The sequence below is a fragment of the Lathyrus oleraceus genome, chromosome 6 (assembly GCF_024323335.1).
Source record: "Lathyrus oleraceus cultivar Zhongwan6 chromosome 6, CAAS_Psat_ZW6_1.0, whole genome shotgun sequence".
NCBI lineage: Eukaryota > Viridiplantae > Streptophyta > Magnoliopsida > Fabales > Fabaceae > Lathyrus > Lathyrus oleraceus.
Genome location: NC_066584.1, coordinates 74,505,946 through 74,527,222, shown reverse-complemented (window position 1 = coordinate 74,527,222; position 21,277 = coordinate 74,505,946). Strand labels below are relative to the sequence as shown.

The window sequence follows — 21,277 nt, the reverse complement described above, 5'->3', positions numbered from 1 at the left end:
AGATTTATGAATAGTTAAATTTACAGCGAATAATCACATTTTTCATTTAAAAAATACACATTTTGAAATTTTAATAGAATCTAAATTTACCATAAATCAAAATATTCACCTAATTATTACTTAATAAATTTACAATAATCAAGATATTTTCTAAGCAGAAGATCACAACAAATAAAGTAAATATGATTTATAGTATATTCAGATTGAAGATTGAATCTGACTAAACTTTTCTTTTAAATAGATAAGATCAAGTTTCTTTGATCTTAAAAGTTATATTTTGATGATGCATGTAACATTTAACATAAAATTTTAAGAAATAAATTTATATGACAAATAGTAAGTGCGTTGGTTCAAACTCACAAAATTATAAACTAGTATTCATTTTATTGTGGCACATCCAATGCATTTTAAACACATTAATTCATTAACACAAATTTTTGAACTCACAGTCATTTGGCCGAAACATATCCAAATAATTTTAAACCTAGAAATATCACAACCAATAAGGTAAATGTGATCTATAGTCTATGTTAGATAGAGTTAACACAAACTTTTTTTAAATTAGATAAGACCAACTTTTATTTAAATCATTTAATAATAATTAATCAAAAATTTAAAAAATATGTGTCTTAGTTGTAATCCTCTAAACCAATTTATGAATGTGTTACAAAAAATTATATATAAATGACTATTTAACCTAATATTACAAATCTTAAAATTTACATCTGAATGACGTATATAGCACACTTTAAACGCGTTAATTTAACCTTATAAATTTTTAAATTTACACTAATGACGTATACAACAGATAATAAGCGCGTTGGTTCAATTCACATCTAAAATTCACATGTATTATGATATATCTAACACATTTCAAACACGCTACTTCAATGATACAAACTTTTACATTCACGTTAAACACGTTAATTCAATGACACAAACTTTTGATTCACGTTTATTTTTCAAAGACATAAACAATTGATTTTTAATGTAAAAAATCAAATGTATCTAACATATTTTAAGCGAGTTAATTAACATCACAAATTTCTAGACTCAAAATAATGATGTATACAACAGAAACGAAACGCGTTTGTTCCAACTCACACAATTTCAAACTCGCATGTATTATGATATATGTAACATACTTCAAACGCGTTAACTTAATGACACAAACTTTTGAATTCACGTTAAACACGTTAACTTTATCACACAAACCTTTGAACTCACGCCAAACACATTAATTTAATGACACAAACTTTTGAATTCACGCTAAACATGTTAACTCAATAACATAAACTTCTAAATTCACGTTTAGAATGACACAAACTTTTAAATTCACGTTTATCTATTTATTTGATTTTATCGGTAAAAAATCAAATGTACAGTAAATTTTGTTTAAAACAAACATTTTGACCTTTCAATAAAATCTTAATGTGATCAAACTTTACCATAAATCTAGAAATTCACTAAATCATTACTTAACCAATTTACTATTTACTATGATCTAGATACTATAGAACATAGAAAAACCATAACTAATAAGGTAAATCCAAAACAAACTAAAAAGAAAAAAAATCAGAAACACACAGTAAAGAATTAAATCAATAAGTAAAAGTAGTAAAAGTGAAGCTGAAATGGGTAGGTCTAAGAAAATAGTAATTAAAGCTGAAATAAGGGAAGAAAAAAGAATAACAAAGGTCTTCCTGTGGGTCCCACCTTCAAATCTGTGACAGAGACAGCAGTTTCATTTCTCAAGCTCTTTTCCTCATGCCTCTTGTTGTGTTTTTTTCTTATTTAAACTCCTAACTCATCTTTTTTTCTTCCTCTCTCTCATCTCTCTCTTTCTCTCACTAGAGTAGCTACAAATATAAAATATTTTCTTTTTAGTTGTGGCTTAGGACTTTAATTTATATATGTTTTTTTAGTCTAAAGTTGAAACCTTTGTATTCTTCTATGTGATGGTTGTGTGAATTCTCTCAAGAAAACAAACCAAAGTCATCTCTTTCCCACCTTCAATCTCAAACTCATGGAAACATCAACACCAACAACCAAAATCTAGGGTTTCACAACATCAACTTCATCAAGGTCTGTCTGTACTATGATGTTTTTTTTTGGGTTTTTTTTTTTTAATTTCAAAAGGAAAATTGAGTCTTTTTTGTTTTTAATCTCTTTGGTCTTTTTTTATGTAATGTTGGTAGAAAGCATTATTAATTGATTCTATTCGCTGGGTCTTGTTTTTTTTTTCAAAAAGATTAAATCTTTATCATCTCAGTAACTGAAATTTTGAAACTTTAACTAAAAATCCTAGTTTTACGGTTCATTGTCCGGTGAAAATGGGATTTTTATCATCTGGGTGTTTTTATCTGCCACATGAGAATCAATGTCTGGTATATTTAAGGATAAATGAGATGATTTTTTCTGTTCTGGTGTGTGTTTAGTTTGATTTTGAGACTTAGTTTTTTGTTTGTGAATTTTTGTTAGAGAGAGAAGCTATAATGGAGGAAGTTGAACAAGCTAGTAGAACAGCTGTTGAAAGCTGTCATAGAGTTCTGAGTATGTTATCTCAACCAAGAGATCAAGTTCATCATAAGAATTTAATGGTGGAAACTGGTGAAGCTGTGAATAGGTTCAAGAAAGTTGTGTCTTTGCTTCATAATGGAATGGGTCATGCAAGAGTTAGGAAGTTTAGGAATCCGAAACAAGTTCCTTTTCCTCAAAATGTTTTCTTAGACAATCCCGTTTGCAAGAAACCGAACAATCATCGCACCAAAAAAGTTCACTTTGGTCAAACTACTTATCCTGAGAATTCGGTTCAGGAACTCGGATTGACCGTGAGAAATCCAAATCCAAATCCAAATCCAAATCCAAACACTTCTTTGGAATTGAGCTCTAATGGGAAGAGTCCTCTTCCCCTTGCTCAACAAGCTGCGTCGACTCACTATCCGTTCTTTCAGCATCAGCAGCAACAGAGGTTAATGATGCAGCAGCAACAGCACCAGCAGCAGCAGCAAATGAAGCATCAAGCGGAAATGATGTTTCGACGGAACAACATTAACAGCGTAAACCTTAATTTTGACAACACTACTAGTGGCACGCTGACAATGTCGTCTACTAGGTCTTTCATTTCGTCGTTGAGCATAGACGCAAGTGTTGCTAACTTGGATGGAAGTTCCTTCCATTTAGTGGGAGCTCCAATCTCTTCGGATCAGAATTCACAGCAGCACAAGAGAAAATGTTCTGCTAGAGGCGATGAGGGAAATCTGAAATGTGGCAGCAGTTCGAAATGCCATTGCTCAAAGAAGAGGTTATTCCCATGATGGCTACATTAATTGTAAATTTATGCTACTTTATAGTTTTAAGAAGCTCTTATAGTATGACATTAATAACTTTACGTGTTATTCACAGGAAGCATAGAGTGAAGAGATCAATCAAGGTGCCTGCTATCAGCAACAAACTTGCCGATATCCCTCCTGATGATTACTCGTGGAGGAAGTACGGGCAGAAGCCGATCAAGGGCTCTCCTCACCCTAGGTATATTCAAGTTCAACCTTTGCTTTTAGACATTTGATTTTATAATGTTATCTTCTTCTGTGGGATATTAAAGTTTGTTAACATGATCATGATGTACTAAGCCTGTTGGGATTTCGATAATTCTTGTGTGTGTATGTTGATTGGAGTTTGCTAAGAAATTCTCGGTTGAGTCATTCAGATTGCTCTTGAAAAATTTTATATGGTGTCAAGTGCCGACTAGTATTTTTTCATTTCGTTGTATAGATCATATTTGAAATTAATTTGGCGTTTTGATATTTTTAGTGTAAACTCAGTCTTAATGTTACCAACTGTCAAAATTTTGCTCGATTACTTTCCCATTATTGCGTATAAGATGAAGGTGAAATGTGAAATGTGAACTTAAATTTTTTTGCAAAAACGGATTGTAATGTTTTCTTTGGTTTGTTTAGGGGATATTACAAGTGCAGCAGCATGAGAGGATGCCCGGCTAGGAAGCATGTCGAGAGGTGTTTGGAAGAGCCGACTATGCTAATTGTTACCTATGAAGGTGAGCATAATCATCCCAAGGTACCAACACAATCTGCAAATGCATGAACTACTACATGGAGAGGCTTATCATTCAATTTGTCAAAACCTCTATGTGATTGATTTGGCTTGAGATGTTTCTGTACATATTTCAAGTGATGAAAGCAGGGTTGCAGATTTTGGCTTTTGGATAGCTTGGTTGAGGGGTCGTTTATTAGAGGGGGTGTCGATGAAGTTTATCGGTTAAGTGCATTGAGTATGTAAAATTGAGTAGTTTTAATTCGGAAAAACTATTTTTATTTTTCTTAAGTATGTTATATACATTTCATGGTTCTTTCAATTAATGGAAATCTGTCTTTGGAGAATGGTTTGCCTCTTGAATTTTTGTTTTTTGAATTGAGATTCTGGTGAATGTTTACAACAATTGATTATAATTAACATTGTTAGTATAATCTAATTGAGATATACATGTTATGGTTATCTTTTGCTGTTATAACAGCTAGACATATAACCTTATATGTCAGAATCATTGTGATACGGCACTTTCCTTGCAAGTTTTCTTTTGTTGAGGTTTGTAACTGCAGTGTGACTATGTGTAACAATTTGCGTGTTTGGAAAGTGAAGTGTGATTATGTGTGACAATTCGCGTGTTTGGAAAGCGAAGTGTGACTATGCACATATTTGGAATATCTTATTTTGTGTGACATGTGGTGCCTAGTCGCGCGCGTGACATTAGAATGAGTTTGTCGAAATCAGTGGTATAATATGATTATTGAAACTCGGTGTGATACTGCATATCTCTTCCTTTTGTACAGTTGTGTAACTGCAGCGGAATTTGTACGACTATTGCAAGTTTGCAACCTGACTATTTGCGTGTTTGAAAAGTGAAGTGTGACTATTTGTGCGTTTGAAAAGCGAAGTGTGACTATGTGTGACAGCTTGCGTGTTTCTTCTTTAGAGTTGTGTAACCACAACGCGACTATTCGCGTGTTCGAAAAGTGAAGTGTGACTATTAATGGCAAGTTGTTTCTTTTTCAGAGTTGTGTAACCGCAACGTGACTATTCGCGCGTGTTTGAAACGCGGAGTGTGCCTATGAATGACAACTTACGTGTTTCTTTTTTAGAATTGTGACTATCTGTGACAGCATGTTTCTTTTCTAGAGTTGTGTAACCACAACGCTACTATTCGCGTGTGTTTCTTTTCTAGAGTTGTGTAACCACAACGCGACTATTCGCGTGTTTGAAAAGCGAAGTGTGACTATTAAAGACAACTTTTTTAAAGTTGCGTAATCTCAACGCGACTATTTACGTGTTTGAAAAGCAAAGTGTGACTATGAATGACAACTTGCATATTTGCGTGTTTCTTTTTTAGAGTTGTGTATTTGAAAAGCGAAGTGTGACTATGAATGCCAACTTGCGTGTTTGAATGGCGTTAGTGTGATTATGCCCTAGCATGCATGTAGTGCGAAGTCACATTTAATAACCGTATATAAGATATTGTCGTGGTACCAACCACGACATACAAATGAAATATATGATTAATAATTCATCGGGTGCACGATGGCTTCCGATAATTATTATGGAGCGCAACAAATATGTAATCGATCAGAACTTCATAATATATCATACTAATAACAACAGGTTTTATAAATAATTGAGTTATTTTCAAACTATTTAAAGTTTATAGTTGATTCTGTGTAACAAACACTGCATTTACATAATTACTTGTATGCAAGTTGAAGCTAGCTTTGGACAATCTAGCATCTTCTGAATCAAAGACAAAAGGTAATAATTATAAAGTAGGACCTTTCTTCATTTGCCTTAGCTACATTGCTTAGCTTCCCTTAATAGAAGAAATGTTCTATTGGCTATTCAAAGTTTCTCAACAGAACATGTGAGTTGCAAGGGGACCAATATGGGCATTCATGCTCGATCATAGTTTCATTGGGTCCAATACCATTTGGTATCAACATTGTTGGAGAATAAATTCTATCTTTTGACCCCAAATTCTTGCAAATCATTGATATTTAGTAATCACTTGCTTCAAAAGAATTGAGAGATGAAAACTATATTTGGACTATTGACTATATTCTATAATATAATCAGATGACTTAGACTCCGAATATTTATTACGGTTAGAACAGGTCTCAAGACTTTAAAGTATGTTTGCGTAATCACTAAAAAAGTTTTTACATATGTAAAAGAAGTTCTTGCATCTGCGCATAATTTCTCGCGTGTAGAGTAATATATAAGAAAATAGATAATTAATAAGAAAAAGATAAATCAATGAGATTTATTGAATGCAATATTCAAAATATCATGATGAAGAATCAAATAGTTAAGTCTCAATAATGATTTCAAGGATTACACTTTAGACTGTAATGCAAAACTATGAAGATATTGATTGTATATAAAAATATGAAAGACTTAGTATTATCCACGTGTCTTCAACTAACATACGCATGAGTGAAGTTTTGGATATGCTGACCTGCCCAATTTTGGATATGTTTTAGTAATAAAAACTAAGGAAACATCCAAAATCAATAATGTGTTTAATTCTAATATTAATCATTGAGGGGAGACTTTTGTTTCTAATAATAATGTTGATATTGGCAAAGTTTATAACCTTTGATGGAACAAATACTACGTATGGATCCACTATCATTATCAGTGGTTAGACTAAAAGTGTATTGAATTGGTCAAATAAGAAACCACCACTTAACACGCATTAAGGATTTTAATTCATTACATAATGATACAAGATACCAAAAAAGAAATTAGTGATGGTTTCTTGGCCATTTGGCTTTATGTTTTAAATAATGTGATGTCTTTAGTTTTTCAATTGGTGCTTTTTAAATTAGGGAATGGTTTATCCGGAAGTGTACTTTATAAAAATTTAAAAATGTCCTTTTAATTTTAAAAATATATTTTTTAGACAGATTATGAGTTTCATTAAAATATGTTTTAATTGAGTCTTATTTTATATTTTTTCTAAAATTTAGTTTGGAGATGCATCTTCGGATCCATCATATAATATATTTTTATTTTAACAACTCAATGACAAATCTAAAAGTGCATTTTTGAATTTGTGAAACGGAAATTTAAAAATATATCATCTTTGTATGTCAGCTACATTTTCGGAAGTGCATTTACATATTCTTCAAACGTGATTTTTAATAAAAACTAAACACTACATGCTCTTCTTCCTTGTAATCAAACACCATTTTCTCTCAAAATCCTTACAAAAAATCATTTCATTCTCAATCAAGTTTTTCACTCTAAAACTTCATTCTTATGTTTAATCACATTAAAATGAGGAAAAGAAGTTGGAGTTTAAGGTAAAGATCATTAATTTCATTCCTCATTGTTCATATTAATCTGATTTCTAAGATGAAAAACTTACGCTGCGTCCGAAAATGCATTTCTGAATCTAGATAAATTCCTACGGAAGTGCATATCCAAAATAGTTCAATGTTCATTTCATCTTATTTTTGAATATTTTATGTTATTGTTTGCCTTAAATATGGTGCACCCTAGTGTTTTTCCCAAACCTATTGTGTCCATGCATGTCAAATTTGTTGATTTCAAGGAGATAGGTATTGGCAACCAATTTACAAATGGACAGGAGTTTGAGTTTCGTGATCATATGCTTCAATGGATTTGCATTTAGACATCCAAATTGGGGTTTGGTGTAGTAATTGGAAGGTCCGACAATGATTTAAATAGAAAGCTTGCATTTGTGACAATGAGATACAAAAGAAGTGGAAAATATATAACTCCTCTCCGGAATGTGAGTTTCCCTTTAAGTTGTGTGGTTATCTTTTGGAAAATAACAAATAGGGATTTAATTTGATTTGTAGTTTACATAACCATGGCATGTGTGACAAGTTATTGGGTCATCCCATTGTGTGACTATTTAATATTAATTTCTTGTGTCGAAGTAGGTTACTCGATAGAGGCAAGGAAATGTCAAAATATTTATGTGGAATGTCGAAATATTTATGTGGAATGTCGAAGCATGTTGCTCGACAAAGATTTTGACTTAGGTTTATTTTGTAATTTTAGTTGAATTAGGTTAGTTGGAGTTTTGCTTAGTGAGTAAGCAAACTCAACCTATAAATAGGGAGTAACCCTTATTGTTGAATATAAGAGAGAAGCAGTTGCATATTTGAATAAAGCTTAAGTTTGAAGTGCAGAGAGAAACTTTGCATAAATATTCATCCTTTTTCCCTTCTCTCCAAAATCCTAATTCCCTTTCTTCCCTAACTCATCTATTTGTTTCCTCTTTCATTGTCAAATTCTTCATAGGTTTTGGTGAATTTCTAACATCTGGTATCTATAAAACTGCCAGGTCAATTTCTGGGAAACAAAACACGATTGCGATGAATCATCTGAATGGACATTTTCCGGTGAGTCTCCCAATTTTGAAGAATCAAGATTATGAGAATTGGTGCAAGCAGATAAAGGTTGTTTTTTCATATCAAGACCTTTGGGATCTTGTGAAGGAGGGAGTGACGCGGCTTGCAGAAAAGACGACGGGTGAAAAAAAAGTTGCACACAAAGAATTGAAGAAGAAATATTATAAAGTTATCCTTTTAATTCATCAATGTGTTGACCTAGATAATTTCGAAAAACAGGGTGATGTTGAATCAGCAAAGGAAGCATGGGAAATTCTGGAGAAATCATTTGGAGGCGCATAAAAGGTGAGGTTATAAACTCAAAAAAAAAACGTATGAATTGCTTCAGATGGAAAAAAGTGAAAGCATAACTGGTTTTTTCACTACGATTACGAAACTGGTGAATCAAATCAAGGTATATGGTTGATATCGAGATCAGTTATTGCAAAGATCTTGAGGTCATTGGCTCCACAGTTCGACCACGTGGTAGTAGCCATAAAAGAGTTGAAAGATTTGTCAACATTGATAAAGGAAGAGCTTCAAAGGACGCTTGAATCTCATGAACAAAGAATGGTTGAAAGAGTTGCAAGTAAGTCGAATAGTGATGTGGCTTTGCGGGCACAATCAGCAAGAGAACAGAAAGGCGAAGGGAAGTGGTTCCAAAATAAACATAGAGAAGGCTACAACAATTCGACTGGTAAAGGAAACCAGCAAGAAGGAAATGTGTCGAACCATAGAAGACTCTCATATCAAACTAACCAAAGAGGTGGTGATGTTGGTAGAAGAAAAGGAGGTGGTCGAAAACCTGACAAAAGTCACATTCAGTGTTTCAATTTTTAGAAGTATGATCACTACTCCAGTGATTGTCTTGAAAAATAAAATAATCAAGATAATGATGCAAAGTTTGCACAACATGAAGAAGAAGAAACTGTATTGTTGGTCACAACAAGAGATGAAGAAAGATTCAAGGATCAATGGTACTTGGACTCAGGATGCTCATAACACATGACTGGTAGGAAAAATTGGTTTGTCAACATAAAACACTCAATTAAGAACATGGTGAAATTTGCAAAAGATAATACTCTAGCCGTTGAAGGTATTGGCGATGTTCTAATTACGAGGAAAGATGAGAAAAGGTCAGTAACTTCTAATGTATTGTATATACCATGCATGAAAAGTAATTTGCTCAGCCTAGGACAATTGGTCAAAAAGAATTACAAAGTGTCGATCAAAGACAAGATGATGAAAGCTTTCAACTCAACTAGAAGGTTAATCTTAAAAGATCTTATGTCACAAAATAGAACCTTCAAGATTGAACTTAATGTGATGGAGTACAAGTGTCTTGCAACTGCAACTAGCAAGGATGAATGGATGTGAAATTATAGACTTGGTCATCTCAATTTCAAAGACATCAGAGATCTGAAAATAAGAAATATGGTTTTAGGGTTACCAGAAATCGACATTCCAAATGAAGTGTGTGAGGAGTGTGTGCAGACAAAGCAGCATGAGAACAGCTTCAGCAAGGATGCATGAAGCAGGTCGAAGGTAATTCTTGAAATTATATACTCTGATGTATGTGGTCCTATCCAGGTGGATTCGATTGGAGGTAACAGATACTTTGCCACATTCATAGATGATTTCAGTCGAAAATTGTGGATTTACCTTATGAAGAAGAAAAGTGAAGTGATTGAGGTATTTGCCTAGTTTAAATTTATGGTCGAAAGACAAAGTGGTCAAAATCTCAAGATTCTGAAGATTAACGGTGGTGGAGAATATGTATCGAAAGACTTCGATACATTATGTGATAAAGAATGTATTATGCATGAGGTGGTTCCACACTACACTCCACAACAAAATGGAACTGTTGAAAGGAAGAATAGAGACATCATGAATATGGTGAGAAGTATGTTAAAAGATAAGCATTTACCCAAAGAATTGTGGGGAGAAGCTGTGTCGAATGCAACATACATCTTGAACAGATGTCCGACGAAGAAGCTAGAAGGAATCGCGTTAGAAGAATGTTGTCCTAGTGTCAAGCCTAGCTTGAGTCATCTGAAGGTATTTGGATCTATAACACATAGACATGTGTCATATCAGTTAAGAAAAAAACTTGATGATAAGTTTAGTCAAATGATTCTAATATGATAGCATTCAACTGGAGGTTACAAGTTGTTCGATCCAATGAACAGGCAAGTATGGATTAGCAGGGACGTGGTCATCTATAAGCTTAAGGAATGGGATTGAAATGAAAATGTAAAGAAATAATCAATGAGAATCTTATGTGAAGAACCAGCAAGTGAAGTCGAAAGAGAAGTTCGACATGAAGAAGTCAAAGGTCAAGCAAACACAAGTAGACCTCAAAGAACAAGACATATGCCTGCAAGGTTGTAAGAATGTGTGATTACATTAGATGATGTGGTTGATGATGAAGGTAGGCTGGTATACTATGCTTTCTATGTAGATGTCGAACCAGTCAATGCAGCTGAAGCGTTGAAGGATTCGAAGTGGAAGAAAGCAATGAATGAGGAACTGGAATCCATCGAAGTTGTTAGATGCCCAAAAGTGCTTATTTGAGCTATCATATGTGGGCATCTTTCACTCTTATTCCTTGCTAATGTGGTCAAAACCACATTCATTTTACATAGAATGCATCACATTGATAAGCAAGCTTGGTGCCTTTGATTTGTGTGTTATTGTGCAGGAAAAGGCATGAACTAATTGAAAATGAAGACACAAGAAAATTGGCAAAGGAACCAAGTTCACAAGCATTCTATCTGCCAGCTCGCTAGGCGAGGATGTGGCGAAGCAAAACCTTCGCTAGGCGAGCTCCTGGCGAAAGGCTCCAGTAAATTGGTTAATTAATTCGCTAGGCGAACTGAAGGCGAAGTGGCAGCGAATTCAGTCTGCTTTGGTGAAAAGAGCAGCCAGCACTAGCTCGCTAGGCGAGGCTCTAGCGAGTCCCCAGCGAGCATTCCAGTAGCAAAACCTCTCAACCTCGCTGGGGCGAAGGTTGAAGCGAGTTCTTCGCTAGGCGAAGGTCTGTTCGCTAGGCGAACATGACAGTTCCACAGGCCCAGTTTTCTCTGGGCGCAGGGGCATTTTGTGCCCATTTTTGGCCTTCGCTAGGCGAGCCATTCTGCTCGCCTAGCGAACGTGACAGTTCTGCACTTGTCTATAAGTAGCAGGTGCCACTTTTTGAGCCCATACCACTTTTTACCAACTTTTCCATTTTTTGTACTTTCTCTTAGATATTTTACAGCATTGTTTTGGAGGGATTTTTGGATGCCCTAATTTCATTTTCTCTTCATCTAGCAACCATCTTCCACAAAAAGAAGGTGGATTCCCATCCAACTTCGATCATTCGACTTGGATGTTGATCAACCCTCTTTTCTTACTTGCCGACCAAGCTACCATGAAAATGAGTAGCTAAGTCTCCATTTGTCAAGGTTAGATGTAGGTGATTTCCAAGCTTTGTGTGTAAATGTAAGGATCCTCATTTGTAAACTCTTTAACGGTAAATATATGATGAAAACTTTGTTTCTATTTAAAACTCTTTGTGTTGGTATTTGATCGAGAGATGTTTACCGATTCTTGACCTAGGTTTTCATCCAAACTTGTTTGTTAGCTAGAGATAGTAACGAATGATTTTGTTCACCATAAGGTTGAACCAAAAAGTTGTCATTTTGATAAATTGTGTTCGAGAGAAACAATGGATCAAAATGACAAAACTCACAATGGGTGTTCGAGAGAAACGCATTGAGAGGACTTTGTGAAATTATTTATCATCTAAAGGAGTTTATAAGATTGTTGACCGTGCAAAAACATGCAAAGCAAATGTGATCATTGAAACCTAACTTTGACAATATTTCTCATATTAATCAAAACATAACTTTTACCGCAATTAATTACTTTGTATGCAAGATAAATTGATTAAAACCAAAACCCTAGTGTTACATTAAGTTAAGATTAATTCAACCATTGAACGGCAGTGATATCTTACAATCTCTGTGGATACGATAACAAAACCCGACACTTAAAAACTGTCTCAACAAAATGGCGCCGTTGCCGGGGATTGTAAATTGATATTGCGAGCATCGCATTGGTTGTTTAAGTTTTAGCTTGTGAATTTTTGACTTGTGCTTGTAATTCGTTTGGTTTAGTGTGCAGCTTACGTTTTATGCGAAGGAAAATCCCTGTGGACGAACTTCTTTTTGATCCGGAGATCGAGAGAACCGCAAGGAGGCTCAATAGCAAAACAAGACGTAGGAGGCAACAGGCTAGGCAACGCCAAGAGCAAGGAGAAAGTTCTTCAACCACAAATCCACACCCATTCGTACCAAACATGGAGCCACAGCCACCACCACCGATCTCTACTCCATGTATCAACAGTCCAAGGAACACCGCTCAGTTTGCCAACCAAACTGGAAGGCAAGCTGAGATGAAGACGGGAACTCTGAATTTATTGTATGGGAGTCCATTCACCGGAATGGACCATGAAGACCCATTTGCTTTTCTCACAAAATTCTATGAGATAGCATTGGCTGCCGGAGTGGATCAGGCTCAGGAGCTTCCGTTGTTCAGACGTTTATTTCCTCACGCTTTGCTCGGTAAAGCAAAGGATTGGTATCTCGATCAAACACCTGCCGTAATGACAAATTGGAATGTGTTAGAGGAGAAATTCATTGAAAGATTTTTCTCTCATAACCGATTCATGGAATCAAAGACGGCCATCTCGGTGTTTTCTCAAGGAACCAGTGAATCGTTGAATGAAGCGTGGGAGAGATTCAAGTCCATGCTAAGGAAATGTAAAGGGCATGGATTTGATGAATTAACTCAAATCCATATCTTCAGAAATGGACTTCAACCAAACTGTAAGACGTTGTTGGATGCCACCTCGGGTGGCTCGTTGATGTCAAAGAGTGCCGAAGAAGCCACCAACATTATCAACCGTATGGCTTTGAATGATCTTCAAAGTCAAAGTCGTGGAAGTTCTTTGAAGAAGGCGGGAGTGCTTGAGTTAGGGACGAATGATGCCATACTTGCCCAAAACAAGCTCATCTCACAACAAGTGGAACTTTTAACGCAACAAATCAAAGAGTTAAGAGAACCGTCAAAAGCTAAACAAATAGCTTGTTGTGAACTTTGTAAAGGTGAACATGACACCGGATTTTGTCCACCTCCCGGTTTTGACGAAGTAAATTACATGGCCAATCAACGGGACTATCAACCAAGACAACAACAACCTTATCAACCGCACCCTCAACAACAACAACAACAACAACAATTCCAAGGGAACCAAGGGTTCCAACCTAGAAGCAACTATTATCATAACCAAGGTTATGGAGGTGGTTCTTCTAGCCGTCAAAATCCTCCCCAAAATCCGTATCAATCTCAACAACCGCCGGTAGTCAATTCTAAATTGGAAGAGACATTGACGCAATTCATGCAAATGTCAATGGCCAATCAAAAGAGTAATGACGCGGCCATAAAAAATCTTGAAACTCAAGTTGGGCAACTTGCCAAGCAACTAGCTGAACAACAAACCGGTCCTTCTTTCTCGGCCAATACGCAAACAAATCCTAAGGAGCATTGTAAGGCGATTGTGACGAGAAGTGGAAGGGAGTTGGGTAGTGAAAATGAAAAAAGAGTTGAGAGTGAACAAAGAGAGAAAGAGAAGGAGATTGAGGAGGAAATAGTGGAAGAAAATGTTGATGGTGAAGTAGGAGTGTGGAGTGATGAGGAAGTAGTTGAAAAGAATAAAAATAATGGTGAAGTTGAAAAAGAAAAAGGTGTGGAGATTGAGGAAAATAAAAGTGATGAGGTAATAAGGGAGGTAGTGAAGAAGCCTAGATGGAAAAGTTCTAGAGTTGCAAAGGGAAAGGAGGTAGTGAGCGCTACTCCAATCCAAAATCTTCCTTATCCTCATGCCCCGTCCAAAAGGGAGAATGAACGGCATTACGCCCGGTTCATGGGTATCTTTAAACAATTGCAAATCAACATTCCGTTTGCCGAAGCCTTGGAGCAAATGCCCAAGTATGCCAAATTCATGAAGGACATACTTACAAAAAAACGGAGGCACACGGAACCTGAGACAATCTTGCTTGATGCACGATGTAGTGCCATCATTCAAAAAACCCTCCCAAGGAAGGAATCCGATCCGGGACGAGTTGTTTTACCAATAACCATCGGAGACACCTACATGGGTAATGGCTTGATTGACTTGGGATCTAACATCAATTTAATTCCCCTGTCCATTATCAAAAGATTGGGAAATGTTGATATCAAACCTGCGAAGATGACTTTGCAACTCGCTGATAAATCTACCACTGCACCATATGGAGTGGCTCAAGACATGTTAGTCAAAGTTGATAAATTCTTCTTCCCGGTTGATTTTATTATTATTGATATGGAAGAGGATGATGATGCTCCGCTCATCTTGGGCCGACCATTCATGAAAACCGCGCGCATGATGATAGACGTAGACAACGGTTTGATGAAGGTAAGGGTCCAAAATGAAGAGGTAGCCTTCCATCTGTTTGAAGCCAAAAAGCATCTCAATGATAAACATGATTCTTTCCGAATTGATGCCACAGACGAGAAACTTGTGGAAGTCGCAAACCAGGTTCATGTTTCGAATCCTTCCGAAAGATTTCTTATCGGGGTATACAAAGGTTCAACCAAAAATAAAGGAAAAGACATGAAAGCATTGTTGCACGAATTAGAAGCTTGTGGAGAACTTGTCTATCATAAAGAGACAAGGGAAGGCGGGGATATGACTAGTATAGTGGAGGAGCCAAAACTAGAGCCACATTTGAAATATGTGTACCTTGATGATAACTGTGCTAAACCCGTGATCATTAGCAACAATTTGTCCCCAAACGAAGAGAATCAATTGATGCGGGTGCTAAAAAAGAAGGAGGTTGTCAAATTAGTGGAGGCCGGGATGAATTGTTCTATAGCCGACGGTGAATGGGTGAGCGTTGTGCAAATAGTTCCGAAAAAGGGTGGTATTAGATTTTATCAAAGGTTCATCAAGAACCTCTTGAAGACAACAAGGCCCTTGAGGAGGTTGCTCAACAAAAGGGATCCCGGAGGCTCAAACAACAAAGTAGAGCGCGGAAGCTGCACAATTCCGTATGATGCTCCTCGGTGAGCATCGCACCGTCGAGCTTAGCCGACGTTAAACAAGCGCTAGTTGGGAGGCACTCCAACATTGTAAGTATTTACTGTTTTATGTTTTATGTTGTATTGAGTACACTGTGCTAAACCCATGCTGGATGACTTGCAAGTGCTGCATTTGCCAATGCACTTGTTGTCATGCTCGCTTGCATCTCGCTAGGCGAGGCAGTAGCGAGCATGCTCGCTAGCTGCTCGCTAGGCGAGGCAGCAGCGAGCGCTGCAGTACTGTTTACTATTTAAATCTCAGCAGGGCCATTTTGCCCCAAACCTTCAAAAAAAAAATTCTGAACGGCTCTGCTGAGGAATTTGTGCTAGGCTTCTCAAACTCTCTCATTTGCATCTTTATCACCAACACTTGCTCGAGCATTGTTGGCGCGTGAGCAGTTTATGCTTAACGCTAATTGGCCTGTGGACAGGCCAGTCTATGGTGAGGGGGTGGGCGCTGACGCTGATGATGATGCTGATGTTGATGATGAGGCTACCGGTTCTGAGGCCGGTAGCGAAGAGGAGTCCTGAGCCCTTTGTGGGTTAAGTTTTTGTGTGTTTTCAGTTTTTATGTTATTTTTATTTGTATCTTCGGATTTTGTATTTTGACCATGGTGTTGTACTATTGGGGTGTTTTGTCCCCCACAAACAAATTTATATTTCAGTAATGTTATCTATTTTTTGTTTTTAATTTTGTGTGTTTAATAAATTTTTGGTTGAATGAGTGGCAAACCCTTCTAGATTGGTTGCTCCTCAAGAAGTACCCAATGAAGGTGCATCCGAGCTTGGATGGCAATGATAAGAATAACAAGTGAATGAAGCTAAGGTACATGGTTACCGTCGGCTAGAATTTTAGAATGCATTAGGAACTTTACTCTTTTTGGTAAATAGAATATTGTCTTTTTGCAACATAATTGAATGAATGTTTCATCTAGAACTTAGAACCATATATTGTGAGGAAACCTCCATTGTACACTTAAATGCTGGAGTCTAATAAGTTTTGTTGATTCATTTGATTCATTATTTGTCTGTTATTATTGTGAAATTGTGGAAGCAATTAGAAATGATCAAGGCACTTGTTTTCTTTCGAGCACAACTACATCCAAAAACAACTTACCTGTGAGCAGAGAGAGTATTTGTTAACCCCTTTGAGCCTGAACAGTTGAATCTCGGCTTGAAAAAAGCGGGATCTCAAAAATCTTTTTTTTACAACCCGGAAAATCGTGTCTATTGTTCTTTTGCCGTAAGAAGTTAAGAGCATTCACTTAGGTTGTGGAAGAAATAAGTTGGGGAGAACGAAAAAGAATCGGTAAATTCCACAACTCTTGAAAAAGAAAAGAAAAACCGAGCAAGCATAGAAAAATATATGTATAGAAAATGTAGAAAATAAACATCTGTTTTGTATATTTGATGTGAAAGAAAAGAACAAAAATAGAAAATGAATGCTTGCTTGGAAGAAAAATAGTGAAAAATAAAAATTGAGTTGTGGAATATGTGTTGTGAAGGTTACAAATAAGAAACAAAGGAAACAAAGTCGAGTAGTGTGAATATTACTGTGAATGTCTCTTTTGCATCGGCACTTTCGTTTCAATGGCCTTAGAAATGACCCTTGTTTGTTAACCCGACCAAGCTTCAACCGAAAAGCCCTTAGTGATCTTTTTGTTTCCACAGTACAACTTATAATTGTTAGACATTGTATGAATCTGTTTGATTTCTTCATTATTTGTTAGAGAGTGAGATTATTCCCGCGGTTGCAAACGCGTTAAATCTTCAATCCTTATTCGAAGAGGAGAGATAGGGTGATTCATTCAGAATAGTATTGTTGCAGATAGATAAATATTTTGCATTGCTATTTAAGTTTTAGTTCTTATGTATTATTTTATTCAAAACCGTTGGAAACGTGTATTTGCGGATTTCGCTTGTGTTTGAGCCGTTTATCCAACTTCGGAGAAACCGTTTTCTTAAAAGCAAATCCTCTTGTTCTTCAAAGAGGCATACTTTGCTTGAGGACAAGCAAGAATCTAGTTGGGGAGAGTTGTTAGATGCCCAAAAGTGCTTATTTGAGCTATCATATGTGGGCATCTTTCACTCTTATTCCTTGCTAATGTGGTCAAAACCACATTCATTTTACATAGAATGCATCACATTGATAAGCAAGCTTGGTGCCTTTGATTTGTGTGTTATTGTGCAGGAAAAGGCATGAACTAATTGAAAATGAAGACACAAGAAAATTGGCAAAGGAACCAAGTTCACAAGCATTCTATCTGCCAGCTCGCTAGGCGAGGATGTGGCGAAGCAAAACCTTCGCTAGGCGAGCTCCTGGCGAAAGGCTCCAGTAAATTGGTTAATTAATTCGCTAGGCGAACTGAAGGCGAAGTGGCAGCGAATTCAGTCTGCTTTGGTGAAAAGAGCAGCCAGCACTAGCTCGCTAGGCGAGGCTCTAGCGAGTCCCCAGCGAGCATTCCAGTAGCAAAACCTCTCAACCTCGCTGGGGCGAAGGTTGAAGCGAGTTCTTCGCTAGGCGAAGGTCTGTTCGCTAGGCGAACATGACAGTTCCACAGGCCCAGTTTTCTCTGGGCGCAGGGGCATTTTGTGCCCATTTTTGGCCTTCGCTAGGCGAGCCATTCTGCTCGCCTAGCGAACGTGACAGTTCTGCACTTGTCTATAAGTAGCAGGTGCCACTTTTTGAGCCCATACCACTTTTTACCAACTTTTCCATTTTTTGTACTTTCTCTTAGATATTTTACAGCATTGTTTTGGAGGGATTTTTGGATGCCCTAATTTCATTTTCTCTTCATCTAGCAACCATCTTCCACAAAAAGAAGGTGGATTCCCATCCAACTTCGATCATTCGACTTGGATGTTGATCAACCCTCTTTTCTTACTTGCCGACCAAGCTACCATGAAAATGAGTAGCTAAGTCTCCATTTGTCAAGGTTAGATGTAGGTGATTGCTAGCTTTGTGTGTAAATGTAAGGATCCTCATATGTAAACTCTTTAACGGTAAATATATGATGAAAACTTTGTTTCTATTTAAAACTCTTTGTGTTGGTATTTGATCGAGAGATGTTTACCGATTCTTGACCTAGGTTTTCATCCAAACTTGTTTGTTAGCTAGAGATAGTAACGAATGATTTTGTTCACCATAAGGTTGAACCAAAAAGTTGTCATTTTGATAAATTGTGTTCGAGAGAAACAATGGATCAAAATGACAAAACTCACAATGGGTGTTCGAGAGAAACGCATTGAGAGGACTTTGTGAAATTATTTATCATCTAAAGGAGTTTATAAGATTGTTGACCGTGCAAAAACATGCAAAGCAAATGTGATCATTGAAACCTAACTTTGACAATATTTCTCATATTAATCAAAACATAACTTTTACCGCAATTAATTACTTTGTATGCAAGATAAATTGATTAAAACCAAAACCCTAGTGTTACATTAAGTTAAGATTAATTCAACCATTGAACGGCAGTGATATCTTACAATCTCTGTGGATACGATAACAAAACCCGACACTTAAAAACTGTCTCAACAGAAGTCAACAACACTTGGTCACTTTTCGAATTGCCTCAAGGCAAGAAGGAAATCGATGTGAAGTGGGGTATACAAGGTGAATTTTATTCCAAAGGAGAAGTAACTCGACACAAGGCAATACTTGTGGTGAAAGGATTTCATCATAAACAAGAAATCGACTTCGACGAAGTTTTTGCACCTGTTGCTAGGATCAAAACAGTCAGGTAGGTTGTTGGTCTAGAAAACATGAACAAATGCACATATGTCTGATGGATGTGAAATGTGAATTCTTGAATGGCCCCTTAGACGAAGAAGTTTATGTTGCACAACCAGTTGAATTTGTGGAACAAGGCAAAGAAAGCATGGTGTGTAGGTTGCATAAAGCCTTGTATGGACTTAAGCAAGCTCTAAGAGCTTGGAATAAGAAGATAGATGGATTTCTAAGGGAGAAGGAATTTGTGAAATGCACAACTAAGCATGGAGTATATGTAAGAAGAAGAAATAGTGAATTGTTTATACTATGTCTCTATGTCAATGACTTGTTGATAACAGTAAGTTTCAAGAAGGAGATCCAAAATTTCAAACATGACTTAAGTGGGGAGTTTGAAATGTCACACTTGGGAAATCTCTCATACTTCCTTGGTATAGAATTCTACAAAAGTAGTAGAGGCTTAATGATGCACCAAAGAATCTATGTGTGTGAAATACTCAAGAGATTTGAGATCCAAGATTGCAACCCAACTTCGACTCCAGTTGAGCCCAGAAAATTCAACCTGTAAATAGGAAGTAACCCCTATTGTTGAATAAAGGAGAGAATGAAGTTTCATATTTGAATAAAACTTCAGTTTGAAGTGCAGAGAGAAACTCTGCATAAATATTCATCCTTGTTCCCTTTTCTCCAAAATCCTAATTCCCTTTATTCCCCAATTCATCTATTCGTTTCCTCTTTCATTATCAATTGTGCAGTAGAATTCTCCATAGATTTTGGTGAATTTCCAACAATATCGCCTTATGCCGAAAGAGAAGGAAATTGTTTCAGACATGATAATGAATATGGTGTAGCCCAAAACCACATTTGCAACTTTGAAACGTAAAAGAGCTAGAAATATCTCAAATATCAAGCAAGTATACAATATTTGTGTTCTTAACAACAAGGCGTTAAGGGGGTAGAATTGAAATGCAACAACTGTTGAAACTTCTTGATGATAATAATTATGTATCTAGGTACTGAATGTGCGAGGATGGAGTAACTATTAGAGATATATTTTAGACACATCCTGATTCCATAAAGTTGTCCATTACGTTTCCTATTGTATCCATCATTGATTCAATGTATAATACCAACAACTATAGGCTTCCATTATTGGAAATCGATGGTGTTACTTCTACCGAGAAGACTTATTCTTTCGGGTTTGCATTTCTGAAGAGCAAATAGAAATATGCAGGACAACGTTGAAGGACAAAGAAGACATGTCGAAAGTCATTGTCTTTACATTAATGATGTCAAATATACACATTTCAAAGATTTCAATATATGTTTCAACTTCCAAAATATTTCTCCATTTTTTGTTCTAAAACAGACTCTATTTGTCAAATTGGTTTTATGTGAACAATGTTGGGTGGTTCCGAAAATATATTTCCGGATTCATACCAAATGTTTAAAAAAATACGATCAGGGGTTTATTCGGAAATGCATTTTCTGACTCACCATAAATTCACGCAACAAAATCACATTACACTATAATGAACATGAATTGGCATGTCGAATGTGTTTACTTCAACGACATGAAGCCTTCAATTGAATTTAAGGTCGCAAAGTACACCCCTCTTGTATGTCTAAAATTCATATTGGAGAATCTCTTACAATACTCAAAAAATTAAAGAATTGTGAAGCTCGAGTACCGCTCACCTCAATTGACAACGAATGATAGATTTAGTTCAGCAACTTTGAGGTGAAGACGAATGCAGATTTTAAGGGTTATGTGAAATACATTTAACCGTTATGAAGCAAAAGGTATGATCGAGATGGATGCGATGATTGTGAGATTGTTTGAATATATTATGAAGATGTTGAAATACTCATCTTGATGTTGAAATATATTGTCCGATTTATATTATCGATTATCTATGTAATATTTCATTTTTATGTATGTCATAATAAT

General features: G+C 36.2%; 1 protein-coding gene across 1 annotated transcript; it reads left to right on the top strand.

The window, feature by feature from the left end:
• The first annotated feature begins 1,809 nt into the window (after positions 1 to 1,809).
• LOC127093220 (probable WRKY transcription factor 21) lies at positions 1,810 to 4,400 on the top strand. The gene is made up of 4 exons (XM_051032125.1): positions 1,810 to 2,085; positions 2,482 to 3,304; positions 3,406 to 3,531; positions 3,960 to 4,400. The coding sequence occupies exons 2-4, from the start codon at positions 2,496 to 2,498 to the stop codon at positions 4,102 to 4,104; spliced, it is 1,080 nt and encodes a 359-aa protein (XP_050888082.1). The 5' UTR covers positions 1,810 to 2,085; positions 2,482 to 2,495; the 3' UTR covers positions 4,105 to 4,400.
• Positions 4,401 to 21,277: the final 16,877 nt, after the last annotated feature.

What these genes read in the sequence shown, in the direction of transcription:
- LOC127093220 (XM_051032125.1), top strand. Translation starts at nt 2,496, where the DNA reads ATGGAGGAAGTTGAACAAGCTAGTAGAACAGCTGTTGAAAGCTGTCAT. An exon ending in TGCCATTGCTCAAAGAAGAG is followed by an intron (nt 3,305 to 3,405) that starts GTTATTCCCATG and finishes TGTTATTCACAG; the next exon opens with GAAGCATAGAGTGAAGAGAT. An exon ending in AAGGGCTCTCCTCACCCTAG is followed by an intron (nt 3,532 to 3,959) that starts GTATATTCAAGT and finishes TGGTTTGTTTAG; the next exon opens with GGGATATTACAAGTGCAGCA.